Source organism: Ptychodera flava, chromosome 8, assembly GCF_041260155.1.
Source record: "Ptychodera flava strain L36383 chromosome 8, AS_Pfla_20210202, whole genome shotgun sequence".
NCBI classification, from domain to species: domain Eukaryota; kingdom Metazoa; phylum Hemichordata; class Enteropneusta; family Ptychoderidae; genus Ptychodera; species Ptychodera flava.
The window spans coordinates 37,367,491-37,381,681 of NC_091935.1; the positions used below are offsets into that span (position 1 = coordinate 37,367,491).

The window sequence follows — 14,191 nt, forward strand, 5'->3', positions numbered from 1 at the left end:
TGATCTACACATATATGTGAACATCTGTAGCAAATTTGGCACTTTTGTCATCCGTGTAACGATCTTGCTGTTTTTTGTTGCTAAGACACCTGACTATATAGATTAGGTAGCTCGTTGCTCTCTAAATTATTTAACAAATTTCAACTGAACAGTCTTTTCAGGATCAGACGAGTTTGTAAGATCTGACTTAAAAAAAATGAAAACAGTCGCTTGATTTGTGCAATTCATTGAAGACAGTGTTTAGTTGTTGATTTTTCTGCCGAAACAAATGGGGAACATAGGCGATTTTACTGGTTTCTTTATTTATTTTACTGCTTTCTTTATTTATTGCACAGCGGATCTTTGCTTCGTAAATGATGTCACTTGATGGGAGAGAAGTGGTCGACACAACAAAGCAAGGCAAACACTTCAACTAGCTAGGCTTATGAAGAAGTCAAATCCACTGTTCATATACTTCATTTATACTTACGTCATTTACATACAAGTGTACGCATGCGTATTGCGCGTTGGAACGCTAAACACAGTCAGTGGGACTGTTTCTCAACCCTTGTCTTTACACACCTTGACTTTCCCACTGTAGTATGCTTTCCTTCGTCTGTCGGGACAGCCAACAATCCGAATTCGAAATTGCCCGCCTCAGCAGCCAAGTCCCGAAAGCAATAGGTCTCTACTCTCTACCTACTAAGCTTGTCTAGGTTGTCTGCTCAGCGAATTAATGCCCAACCGGTTCCTTTCTCCATCCTCTGACCGCTCACAAAATAAACAAAACAAACCAGCTGATCCATCAGCCAAGAAATCGCTTGTGAACATATTCTTTCACAAACATCTTTAGGAGCAGCTCCCGACGTGACCTAAGTTGCTAAAGCAGACTAGATGTTTGCGCACTGAAACGGAGAGACCATGTAGTACTTTGCTCAACTCGCGAGTTTGCGGTCCCCTGTCACTCTAACTGCAGCTACAAGCTACATGGGCAACTAATGTTGGTCGACTTCTCCGTTAGGGACAAAAAGACGTGATGGTTCCTCTTATGAACGTGTAATTCCAATCGAATACTTAAATTGCACAGAAAGTTCGAATTAAATGTTTACGATTTTTATATCATTCTAATGAAATACACAAAAAGTGTACACAAATGCTACTTCTATTGTATGTACACGTCTACTCGAGCAGGAACAATATAATCAGACCAACTTTAATACCATAAATACGCTTTGTTGGCTTCTTGCATACTTTTTTCCCTAGACCAAATACACAGGCCATTCAACATCATGTGATAAATGATTTTAACAACACTCTGATAATACAGTCTTATAAGCCAAGTACCGTGCCACTCTGGGCACTTGAAAGCAGGTCAAACAATATCACACATTCTCATTTGTCAAACAAAATCTTTCTTCAACAATTCCGTCATTTTCCTTCCCTAAAATTTCAAGCCGTTCCACGTTACCAATGACTGTGTAGGTCCTTTTCCGTGTCAATAATTGCCAGCCTCCACATACAGTCGGAAGTAGGTCAGGAGAGATCTGCACGAACTTGCTTGTATGCTATAAAATGACCCGGGGAAAGTCCAATTTAATTTGTCACACTTAAGGAAACAACATTATTCAGGGACTTCAAGCAAAAGAAGATATAATAAAAATAAACAGAAATGAAAATACACAAAGGGGCCATTTGTTGATTTACATCTCGCAGTGGACATTTCTCTGAGAAACAGCTTCCTTATTCATCGGCTTCTCCTTCTTCCCATAGGTATTACTAATATGATTGTTCAGTTGTCTGTGTCCATTGCTGTCATCGTAATTCTGTCCTACTGTTATGCTTACCCTTGTACCTGAAGAAACCACGACACTAAAATTGACATTGAACAAAGGCAAAAGAAAACAGTTCAGTGAGATTGTGAATTTTTATTAGTCTTATTCAATGTCATATTACATTTTGAAGCTTTATTGGCGACAAAGCGTATACAGAAGATTACAATTTTTAAAGACGTTTTCTGACAAATTGATAGCAGCCCAAGAGAATATTCAAACTTGAATCAAGACGCTTTTGAACGTATCGTAATGATTTTGGTCAAATTTTATGGCGAAAGGAAAAGTCGTTGTTTGGAAATGAAGGGGAAATACTAAAAATCGACTGGAACTGACTGCTTATTAAATATACACCCCACAAAAGCAATAGAGGGTTGGACTTTGTATATGCCCAATATTCACCGTTATGGTAAACTGTTTATTTTGTACTTTATTCAACTTTGACTACTTGAAATGCAATGTATTACGATGCATTAAAATTCCGTTTTTATAGCAATCATGCATATCCTTTTTACCCCGAAAGAAGATCATAGGCTGTGTAATCTATTGAATGTTTCATTGGATACCGCAAGGTACGAGGAAACACGAAGATCACCGAGTGGACACAAAGCTTTGGATAACAGCTAAAGTGTTTTACTTGGGCCTCAAGGTATACTCTATCGGTAACCTTAACGACTCCTAAGATTATGGATGATTAAGGTCGAATGCGCCTCCAGGAGAGACATTCGGACCCATATATTAGTTTCTGATCTACCACTTGTGTGGGCTCATTTGGAAGCTGTTGGAGTAAATAGAATTTCCATAATAGAGTTCGCAGATATGGTTAAAATCAGTCCAACCACAGTGTTAACGCATCAACTCGGAGACATGGACTTGAAGTAATTAGAGAGTTTGAAGAAAAGAGCAAGTCCCTTTGTCTACAGTTAAAAAACTTTATTTTACCAACGTTTCGACCGCACACAGGAGGGCTTCTTCAGGGTAAAAATTGTTAGGTCACTGAGAAAAGGTGTTGTAGACGTGCGTACGGAGAGCGTGGAGTGACTATACGTAAAACAAAACTTTTAACCGTAGACAAAGGGACTTGCTTTTTACTTCAAACACTCTAAAATTTCCACCATCTTCCTTTAGTGAAAATCAAAAATATTATTCTAGTTCTTTCCATAGAGTTAACACAAGGATGGTGGTCATTTTGAATTTCAAATATCGGCAAATTTATGGCAAATAGTTTCGCTAACGCCAAAATTTGCACGGTAACCCCTGAGTTTTATTCTTGATGTTAAAAGAGAATGATTGACAGGATCCTGGGGGCCGGGGAAAAACTGAGCAAAGTCTTTCACTTTTGATGCACATATAATATTACCTGAATTCTAAATGTTGACTGTCATCACATACCTTCTCTCTTGCCTACAGCAATTATTCCATAACGCAAGTGAATTAAGTGAATTCGCTAATGGTAATATTATATGTTGATAAATCAGCGTAAACTTATGAAACACATGCCATGGATTTATGAATTGCTTTGCATGGTTGTCAAATACCGCCTAAAATCGCTCTGTTGAGGACAAGCTTGCACCCTTGACAATTTCAAAAATCTACGAGTTGCACTTTATCACCTTTGGAGTATGCTTAAGCAATAAAGCACACCCAGCGACGGTATACCACGAGATTTTGAACAGTTCACGACATATATGCACGAGCGATAGCGAGTGCATATATGGAGTGAACTATTATATCATAACAGTATATTGAAATTCTGGCGAGGAACGACTAAAACAGATTTTTGCTCAAGCTGAGAGCTCGCGCGTATGCCAGCCGCCGTATATATCGCCAATATACCACGGTTCTCAACCAATCAGATCGCTGACAGGTATTTGTGCCATGATATGATATAATACTTGATATAGGCTCAAAAACAATGCAGCAGGTGAACGCCGGCAAACAAAAGTATTCGAGCAAACGAAAAGTGAACATATGCTCCGCAGGGATTGCCTGCTGCTCTGTTGAAAAGTTGTCAGCGATTGGTCCACACGTCTTTACATGTCATTGTTAGACCAATCTTTGGTTTGTGTTACAGATTATGTCTTTCAACGAGTTGTGGGTCAACCCACTCACAGTACGAATACACGACAGCTATCATCATTATATTAATCCTGTCCAAAGTTTCAATTAGATATCATTTTGATTCCACTTCAGAAAGGTTTATGGCGCGGTAGTCACTCTTATACGCTCGTGATTTTGAAAATCTACCACCATTTGCAAGCCTATTGTATGATATATATTTGACGGGTGTTAACTTCTTTTATGTGTACTTTGGAAGTGAAACCATACAGAGCAACCTGTTGAATCCACAAGTATAAAGTTCTTTGAAGTGTTGACAGTGTTTATATCGCCTTTATTGCCAGCACAAAGAGATTAAAAAGAGGAACACGCAGTTAAATTTAGACACGGAAGCGGAAGTATCAGGACCAGTCATTGAGACTCGAGCATGTCTGGTATAGACTCCTGGTTGGTTTCTGTGGAGTCTCGGACGTGGCGAATATAGACCCCAGCATTTAAGGTAGAACGCGCCTCGGGACAGATAGTCGGACTCTCAAATTTTTACAATTATTTTCTGATCTATCACTGGTTCTTTTCTGATCTATCACTTGTGGGAGCTCTTGGAGAAAGAAAAACTTTCACCGTCTTAGTTTTATGAAAATCTAAAATTTATGTCCCCCCCCCCCCCCATAGAATTAATACAGGAATGGCGTCCATTTTGAATTTCAAATACCGCAAAATGTTGGGTAATTGGGAACCTTTCATTCAGGAAATTTTGAGCAAAATTTTAGCATTTCACTTTCTAGGCGCATACAACCTTAAGTAGCGACTCTGACACGTTTACTGTGAACTGGAAGATAACTTTCCGTGAATTAGTAAATAACTTTCTGTCGTCCTAATCGTAGCACAGCGCAACGTTTAAAACTACATTCATGGTCACCTCTCTGAGTGTAATATATAGTATTTTAATCTTTTGTCCTTTTTCCCGCTAAAATAGAGATATATCAAAGCCACATATGCTACTTGTGTGCTTGTGTTGACATCACAATATTCCACTCATCACAAATATTCTGTAAATACTAGCCACTGAGCAAAATAGTCTATAGGGCTTACTACATTTACTGCAACATTTGTTTATAACAGAATGGGCAAGCAAATATGCCAGCTTTCACTTTATGTTTCATAATTTGAAATTTCCTGCCATTTTCAAAAAAAAATTGGTCATATTATGAAGAAAACAGGGAATAAAAATTGAAGTGGAGACATGTGTGACACTTAGTGTCATATGTGCCACTGCGCCACAACATTTTGCTTTTGTAAGGCTACCAACTCATATCTGCATAAAGTCTGCCGGATTTGTTTTTAAGTTTTGGGAGTAGTCTAGGTCACCCAGACTGTACTACGAGCCTCGAAGTATAGTATTAGTAACCGAGACCAGCATGGGGGTGGCCACATTTGAATTGGACCTCCATTAATTCAAACTTGTTCATGGCGAATAATACTAGTATACACATTCTTCAGTAAGAAAATTAACATGAACTAATTTAGTATGAAAGTAAGACCCAACAACGAAGGAAGTTGCTGCTTATTGGCCTATATATAAAATCGAAGCAATGCTACAATCAGGTACTCTGGTTTTGCAGACCTCAAAGGTTTTATCACTCGTAATAAACCTCACTCTCATTGTTATTTTCCCGATCAACCACACACCGTACATCACCGCACATGATTGGCAGATGGTAAGCCGTGGGTCTCGACGGAAACGGCACACCCCGGCTTGCAATCTGGAGGATGTGTACTCTACTACCGGAGTCTTCGCTGAGGTCTGGGTGATCACCAAGGCTGCATGGGAACCCGCAGGTGAAATCTAGATTCGGGAAGTCTCTATCAACAATATCCTCCACATACTCATAGAGACACTTGTACAAATGAAACGAGTCGACAACGCGTCTTCTTCTGAGGGTCACTTTGATAAGGTTCTGTTCGGGTACCGGCTGGAATAGCTGTATCATAAACACATGCATGTGGAAGCAGAATCGAGCTGCAGACCTAGTCGGTCTATGTTTCGTGTTATCCGTCCATCTAGCCATGCCCGATTGGCACTTTGCAATGAGTCTAGTGAAAACAAACTCCGGGTTAAAAGCCTCAAAATTGAAACAGAATATTCTGTCGTCTGTCTTCGGCCGCCAGAATTCTCCTTCGGGTGCTGAGGGTAACATGGACGGTACCAGGTAGAATCGGCCTGAGCAGTCAGCAGAGCAATCATGGGAGCCTTCACTAGTTTGGGCGTGTTGAGTACATCCCGGGGCGATGATGCAGTTGTGCTGCAGAAGAAGAACAAGCATAGACGCACTATTCTCATCAAAGTTTGCCTCTTCGAGAATATGGCTAAGGAGTTTGGCCCGGAGAATACTTCGAGTTTTATACAGACGCCAATCTTCAGCAAACTCGGGGTTTCTTTCGTGTTCTTGGGGAATAGACCTTAAAGCCCTTGTTGCTTCAGCTAAACTTCTTGGGTCAATAATAAGGGTTTTGCTTGTTTGTCCTTCGCGTAACGTCTGACAAATGATATCGCCACAAACGTGGAAGAGTTCTACTATGGTTTTGTACTGTTCGAAGCTTTGTAGGTCAAACGATTCTGCAGACTGTTCAAGTACTGTCTCTAAATCGCAGACAAAGTGGTCTACCTGCCCTGCTGTACTCATAAGCCTCTCTCTGAGGAGACCCAGCCACCTGACCGGAATTCTGTAGTCACTCGATCCTCTAACTGCTGTCTCCCAAATCATTTGCCGGAGAGTTAATCCTTCCTCGTCTAGGGGCAAAGAATTCTCTACGGCAAAAACGATGGAATTGCTGTGCCTGTTGACAACGAACATGTTCACATATTTACTTTGGTCGTAAAGTCTGGTGTGCAGTGCTGTTGAAATGCTGTCTACTCCAATATCTGAAGGCACACAATTCCTGTGTGTACCAACGACGAAGACTCTCCCACAGGGGTTGTTGGCCCTCATCTTAATGACGGTCAACCAATAAATCAGTCTCTTGACGACCCAATCGAGGTCACGAGCAGCCTCGACTATGTTAAACACAACTACATACACGGCTTCTTTGGCCAGAAAGAGTTGATGGGCATCATAATAACAGACCTGCCCTGCGTAATCTGAAATGTTTAGCTTGGTTTTCGCTGGCCCACACCGGCGACTGTAGTCCCATTTCCTTATGAGTTCACGGATTTTCAGCACGGGAAAGGGACATGTGCGTAGACGGTATGGAAGAAAACCACAGTACCACGATAAATTCATTGCCGACGGTATTCCGATCATTACAAATGTCTGTACGTTTATATCACTAATGGTGGCCAAGTCTAAAAATTTCCAGGCCATGACGTATTTCCCCACGAAGATGCCGAAACAAAAACCAACAGAATATTGGATCAGCAAAAATTGTATGTTATCGACGATTTCTTTGTTCCTGAGAAGCGTCAGACCATAATGAGCACCCATCACGAAGACAATACACCATACAGAACCTAGTAAAAAACACGTCGGTATCACTTGCACCGCAAAGAGGAAAAACGGTAGGAAGATGACGAGGCCTCGAGCTAGTTTATTGCCGCTGTAAAAAAGGATAAACGCTGTTGCCATAAACGAGACCGAGTTCATATTGAACAAGAACGCATGGCACTGCCTTTCAACTTGTTCTCCGGGATGCATGACCACGAAGGCGAAAAAAAGTCCCGGGAGCAGGCGGCATCCAATGCTTACTCCGTAGACGAACCAGAACGCCGTCATGCAAATGAGACAGCTGTACGACATGGCGTACTCGCCTGCAGGAGTGGAGCGGGCGCAAGCGAAGGGTAGAGTACTCGCCTTCAACAATAGCAACACGAAGGCCTGGACGTCTGCCATCATGTACGGTCCGCTAAATAATGTTGTTTCCAAATACCATACCATCATGCACAGCAAAAACGCCACTTTGTCGTCACAAAAGCCCAGGAGCATTTCCATGTTGTAAACTTGAAGAAAGAGCACAGACACCAAAAAAAACCTACTTGCTTGCGATAAAGTTTGCATAGTACATCTGCTAAGAAAGTTCTTCACTGTTTGGAACGCAATCATTTCTTGTGCTTCTTCGTCAATAGAAGTCTCCGTGACTTTCCAGTCTTCTCCAACTGGTGTCGATTCGACGAAGACGGTGCTATGTTCCACTCCGTCAGTTGGTTCTTCATCAGGACAAAATCGCTGCTCCACGAGCAATCGTTTCAGGCTTGTTTTTCCCACACGAGCGTCCCCGAGAATTTCGACTCTGTGTCGGTCGTACGTCACCATCCCTTCGGTGGCGCGGACGAAGTGACTTTCAACTTCGGGGTTCCACATCATACTCTGGACCTCGGCCGAATACCCGAGGTTGTCGTCGAATTCCATTTCAATGTACCTGTATTTGGGAAAGTAATATTTGTAATCATTAGTAGCGCTCTGGAAATGATAAAATGGTGTTTTTGACGTGTCTTTGTTCATTATGTTACCTGAAAAATAACGTCAAATTGTCTAATATATTATTAACAGCATTGCATATGCCGGACATAATGCATTTTACTGAAAGGGGTACTGCCTTGTACTTCATCATACTTCAGAAAGTGGAATAAATAGACATACTTGTTCCCTTATACAAAATAATTATAAGATCATCAATAGTTACAGATACATTGTCCTTTTAAGGAAACCATTGGTGTAAGTACACACCGCTCAGTTTCCTTTCACCATATTTATTTATTTTTTACACTTTTATAGAGCGGCTGGTAAAGTAATTTGCATCTGGATTCATAAATATAAAAAGAAAAAGATTACGTACAAAACTAAAGTAAATCACAAAGGCACGTTGTTTTTGACATGTTCTTTCAAGTCATATTGAATGTACTCAGACAGAATAATTGCCTTATTTCAGTCGGTAATGAATTCCAAACTCATATGACACGGAAATGAAAATTATGTTGTCCAACATTTCAAACGCAAATCTAGGTACATACCAATCGTGATAATAAAAAGAAGACTGTGTATAGTAATCATGAATATCTTTGTGGTTAGTAAATGAAATAAATACTGTAGTTCAGAGCCATTCACACATTTGAAACTTAAAATTGCCATAAAATAAAAAAATTCTGATCGACATAAAAAAAACAACCCAAAAAACAGAAAACAAAAAAGAAAATAAAGCATCAGAGGGGAAGATTGAGGGAAATAAGTTTATCTAATCTAATTTTTCTCCCAGTAATCTCTTCTTGCTTCTTACAGTTATCTAATCTTCTCTCGAAAGCATGTTTAATCACGCCTTTCCTTGTTTGGCCAGAGTAAGCAAATTCTTTTGTTTTGAGTCATATTGAAAGGTAAGCTGTTCAAAAGCATGTACTGATACTTTTATACAAACAAGTTTAATATTTACTTGATTGACATGTTTCCATGTAATATGAGCGCGCATTCAAAATGAAAGCGGACACTTCTTTCCGACCTCCATAATTTGCACTGTGATCTGAAACTCTGCACGCATGCAGTTTTAAGGTCCAAGTCACTTTACAAAAATGTTTATCAAAGATTTTGTAGGCAGAAAAGCTGTGCGGTAAATTCAAATTCTGTTTACCATGAAACTCCAAAAAACAGTTGACGTAAAACTCGCATGTAATGAAAACAAGTTTAAAAGTTTATTGAAAGACTTTAGTATGACTCGCATTTCGTTGCAAAAAGAATTGTATTTGGTTTTTTGGGTTTTTTTGTATCCTGTCAACTTATGTTTGCTGTATTTATTGGCGTGAGCCCCGAAGAATATTACTCATTAGAGTAAATTGGTCACAATACAATGATAATACACTGTGAAATGTGTCATGTATGTTGATGTTTATTCGAAGTATGCATTTAATACAAGATTTAATACCATTATATAATACTTGTACATTTTTTGTACTTTTACGCAAAGTAACATAGACACGGAAACATTCAAATTCAAACGAATCGAGGTCGTAACACAGTCAACACTAACCGCCTGAAGATGATTTTGTCATCGAATATCGGCATACACTTATCTTCATCACAGTTCTAGTTATTCTACGTGAATTAGCGCACACTGTTCAGCTTACATCTCAGGTATGCACGAGCAACTCCGCTTAAGTTTGAATCAGACGGTTCCAAAACAAGCGTAAAAATGAATCCAGGTGCGTGTATCAGGCTAAGTCGATAGAAATTATATTATATATATATATATATATATATATATATATATATATATATATATATATATATATATATATATATATATATATATATATATATATATGCCTGAATATACGCCTGAATCTAGGTCATTGACACAGACTGCCACAGAAATGATATTCAAAACACGTTGACCATGAACTTGGATTTCTGGCTACCTAGAAGTGACTTGAACAACCCCCAAGCTTAGTAATAAGGCCCCCCAAAATAAATAAATAAAGAAATAAATTGTGCTGTTCCGATAACATGGTTGTGTAGGTAGGTCGGCAGGAAATATTTTTCCAAAATATTTTTATTTTTAAATATGCATTTTTCAGGGGTTTAGGGCGATCAAAAATGTATCATACATATAAAAGGAAGAAAACATATGAAAGACATCCTCGTTCAAGCAAAAATATTAATCAAATGCCAAGTAACGAACGCAAGATTTTACGGGTTTTCTCTTCCTTTTTTACTCCATAAGGGCAATTTCACGTCACACGTTATATGTTTAGGAGGTTGCCTCAGTCTCACGAACCCTACATTTGTTGAAAAATCATTTACAGGAATAAACTTTCATTTGTCCATACTTTTGGCCGATAAGCATCGCTCGAGCTCTTGGCATACAGTTTTGTTCAGTCGACTGAAAACCTTTATCCACTGAAATGTTTCCTCAGACTTAAAAAAACTGACTGAAGACAAGCCATAGGTTTATAATGCGGATATTGACCTTCAGCAACACAGAGAGAAAGAGTGGAATAACAGGAAGGCAGAACGATAGATTGAATCGCCGATAGCTGAAGAAGGCGACCCAACAGCGGACTGAGTAGCTCGGCTATTGTGGCCACTCCATGGAACTTATTAACTGTGTAAGAGTGATTCAACGCGGTTATCTTAACTTCGGATCGAGAACCTTTCTAAATATCCCTCACATTGAAAACTAATCTGCTGAATTAGGTATAGGTAGGAGCACTGAAAAGAACCTCCTATACGTTGAGACCAGATTATATGATTCTTCCACATTTAAGTCCGGATTAAGTCACATACCAACGACAACGGTATATTGCAACAACGAACATAATTGCCTTATGTCTAGTTTTTAGTTCGTTTATATCTCCGAACAGAACATTTTCTTTCCATTCAGACAAGCGACTGTTAGAAATCACGGACAAAAGTGGAAGTTGAGTCAAGTATTGTAATGTGGATCGGAGGCGATCACCTCGATTTAATGTGTTGTTGTTGTAGCGTACTTGTCTGTGTCACAATCCCTCAACAAAACGGATCCTGTTTTATATCATTTGTGCAGTCGTCAATATTGCTCATGAATTTGGCCATACGGAAGAGGACAGGCACTTGTTCAGTTTGTCGCACCGAGACAGTGTCCCCAAGGTCTGACTCCTGTTTCTTTCAATAACTTTCAAAGGACGGTGGTTCAATAACCCTGATAACGCTGCAATGGCGCCTAGCACTTGATCTTTAGCACTGTCGCATGTTGTGAACTCAAGTGTTGCAAAGCTAATGTATACATACGTGCTTCACTTATCATGGACGCCTTGTCTGGTTTTACAAGCTAATGAGAAAAACTGATTTATTTCTGTTAGACAGAGGCAAAAGTTCACTGTGTATACTAGACGTACCTGCTGCAGCTCCAAGTAATTATGATGGAATATATACAGACTATCACGCGGCGAAACTACAATAGGACACTCCCTATTAATAGCAAAGGCATGTCCTCAGGCTTGTACGGTGGAGTCGATCAAATACCGATGCCGTTCATGGTCTCACGTTTTCACCTGTAATCAGTGGGTAGATGTTACAGGACCGCTGTCAGAATGAAATTGTGTTGGTAACATTTATATAACAACATTACAATTACTGTACCGTTGTTCAAGCCTTACAACGCCCTCGTGAAGGGGGAAACAAACATGACACTTTTGCACAGTCAGCAAGCAGCGACAGAACAGATTAACAGAACAGGAAATGCGTGCTTGAATATTCGATACACCGAGAACAGTAAGCTTCCAGGCATGTCACTGCATGACACGTAATGATGAAGATTAATTTATCTTCAAGTAACAACTGCTGTATCTCTAAGACTCTTTTTGTGACAGTTTCCTTGTAGTATTTATGGAACTAAATACATCGGACTCAGTTCCTTTTCCTTAAAAGCTTGAAAATTTCATAACAAAAATGAAATCGGGAGAGTAGGGGAAACATGCGATTTCATCCGCTCAGATGTTTAACAAGACTATTATGGTTTGAGTAACCATGCAGAGCTTGGAGATAATTACATCTGTATCCACTGTTTCTATGTCTTTTATTCGCTTTCATCCTACCGTCTAGATATAAACCATACACACGTGGATTTATAGCAACTCAAACGACGACGACGACGACGGCGAAAGTAACAGCAGCAGAAACAACAATAAAAACAACAACAAAATAATAAAACGAATAACAAATAATAATAATGATGAATGATAATGACGAGTACAGTATTACCACCACTACCACCACCACCATCATCATCATCATCATCATCATCATCATCACCATCATCATCATCACCACCACCACCACCACTTACTTTTTTAATTTTCCACTTATGATTTGTATCTGTTAAGGGTACGAATTACCCAGATTAGCCTCGATCACAAATCGTATTGTAATTTATGAGTGAGGCATTTATTTTTTCAGGAATACTTCATTTTTCGACAATTATTATGAAGCGATGTAATTCGCTCGTAGCCGTTCTCAAAAGCTCTAATATCAGCCGAAGGCGTTGAGTCCAACATTTGTAACTTGTCAGACATATATTGAAATCTGACTAACCGTCAACATTGTATCACAACAATGTCTAGCTAAAGCAACGTTTTACAATTTCACAAACCGCCAGATACGCTTTGACAGAAGCGGTGAGTCGAATGCTATTCTTCACACTACGGAAACTGTTCTGAGCAGGATGTAACGAAAGCCGAGGGAAAAATTCCTCGGAACAACAATTGCGAAGACGATTTCACAAGGACTGTTCACAAGAGAGGAACAGATCTCTCGGAAACAACGTATGCTTCGGTTTGCACTTCGGATCTGTCAAGAGGGTATTTCCTGAAAGTGTAGTACTGCCGCGCAGAAGTGTAGCCTGCAACGAGTTGGAGGTGCGCCATCACCGGCGACAAGCAAGTAGTGGCATTCGCAGTACTGTTTCCTGTACTTCAAAGGGCCAAAGCTCCAATAGAGCTTATGAAGTACATTAATCTATCAATATGTTCAGATATTCCTAGTTTAAATGGGAAGCATAAAAAGGCGCGAGCCTACTTCCCTTTTTTGTGTCACGTTTAAAGTTCATGGTCATGAATGTTTCGAGTAAACGTTCATGAAGCTTTCTCTCCGTGAACCACAAAGGGAAACAAAAAAATATGAATCAGTAGTCACAAAATTTTATCATCAAATCATTTAAACTGAGGTTTTGCTCTTCGTCGAAAAGAATGAGTTTTTATTTGTGCCAAGATCGTTTTTAAAACAGCAAAGGCTAAATCGCACAGAACCCTGTACAAAATCGTGAAGGTTGTGTGAGTCACGAGTCAATGTAGGGATAACTGATGTATGATCAGTCGCTTGTATGTAGATGTAACACGCCGTTTGTGTTATTTGTTTTCAATAGATTCCACATCTGGTCGTTCGCCAGAAACTTAATATGAAGGTGACTATTTAGGCAGCTAGTGTCGTACCATGACGTGCGGGCTGTAACAGCTGGCTTTTTTTTCACGGGGATTCAGTTGTGTTTTCCAGGAACTATTCGAAGTTTATTCGTACACATTATATAGGGCAATATGCTACCTGATTTGCTTGTATTTAACTTTTTTCAGGTCCGAGATGTCACAAAAGCGCAAGAATTTTCGGATAATCCCGGTTGAACGCCACACTCAACAGTGTACTATTGATCTCAGACGACTAGCAGTCTCAGATAAACAAGTGCCAATCGACCTTCCACAAAATGAATACAAACACGCTGCTGTCATATCAGGACGCAAAGCTTTATAACCTAATAAGTGCTAAACAATGCGATTTTACACCATCTATGGGTATAAAGAAAAACTTCCATCAGAG

The 14,191-nt window shown here is 39.6% G+C and overlaps 1 protein-coding gene across 1 annotated transcript; it reads right to left on the minus strand.

Moving 5' to 3' along the window:
• Nucleotides 1-4,872: 4,872 nt before the first annotated feature.
• LOC139139238 (uncharacterized) lies at nucleotides 4,873-12,019 on the minus strand. The gene is made up of 2 exons (XM_070708084.1): nucleotides 11,722-12,019; nucleotides 4,873-8,279 (listed from the first exon to the last, which is right to left on the minus strand). Exon 2 carries the CDS (start codon nucleotides 8,267-8,269, stop codon nucleotides 5,504-5,506), a length of 2,766 nt encoding a protein of 921 aa, XP_070564185.1. The 5' UTR covers nucleotides 8,270-8,279; nucleotides 11,722-12,019; the 3' UTR covers nucleotides 4,873-5,503.
• Between the last annotated feature and the right edge of the window lie 2,172 nt (nucleotides 12,020-14,191).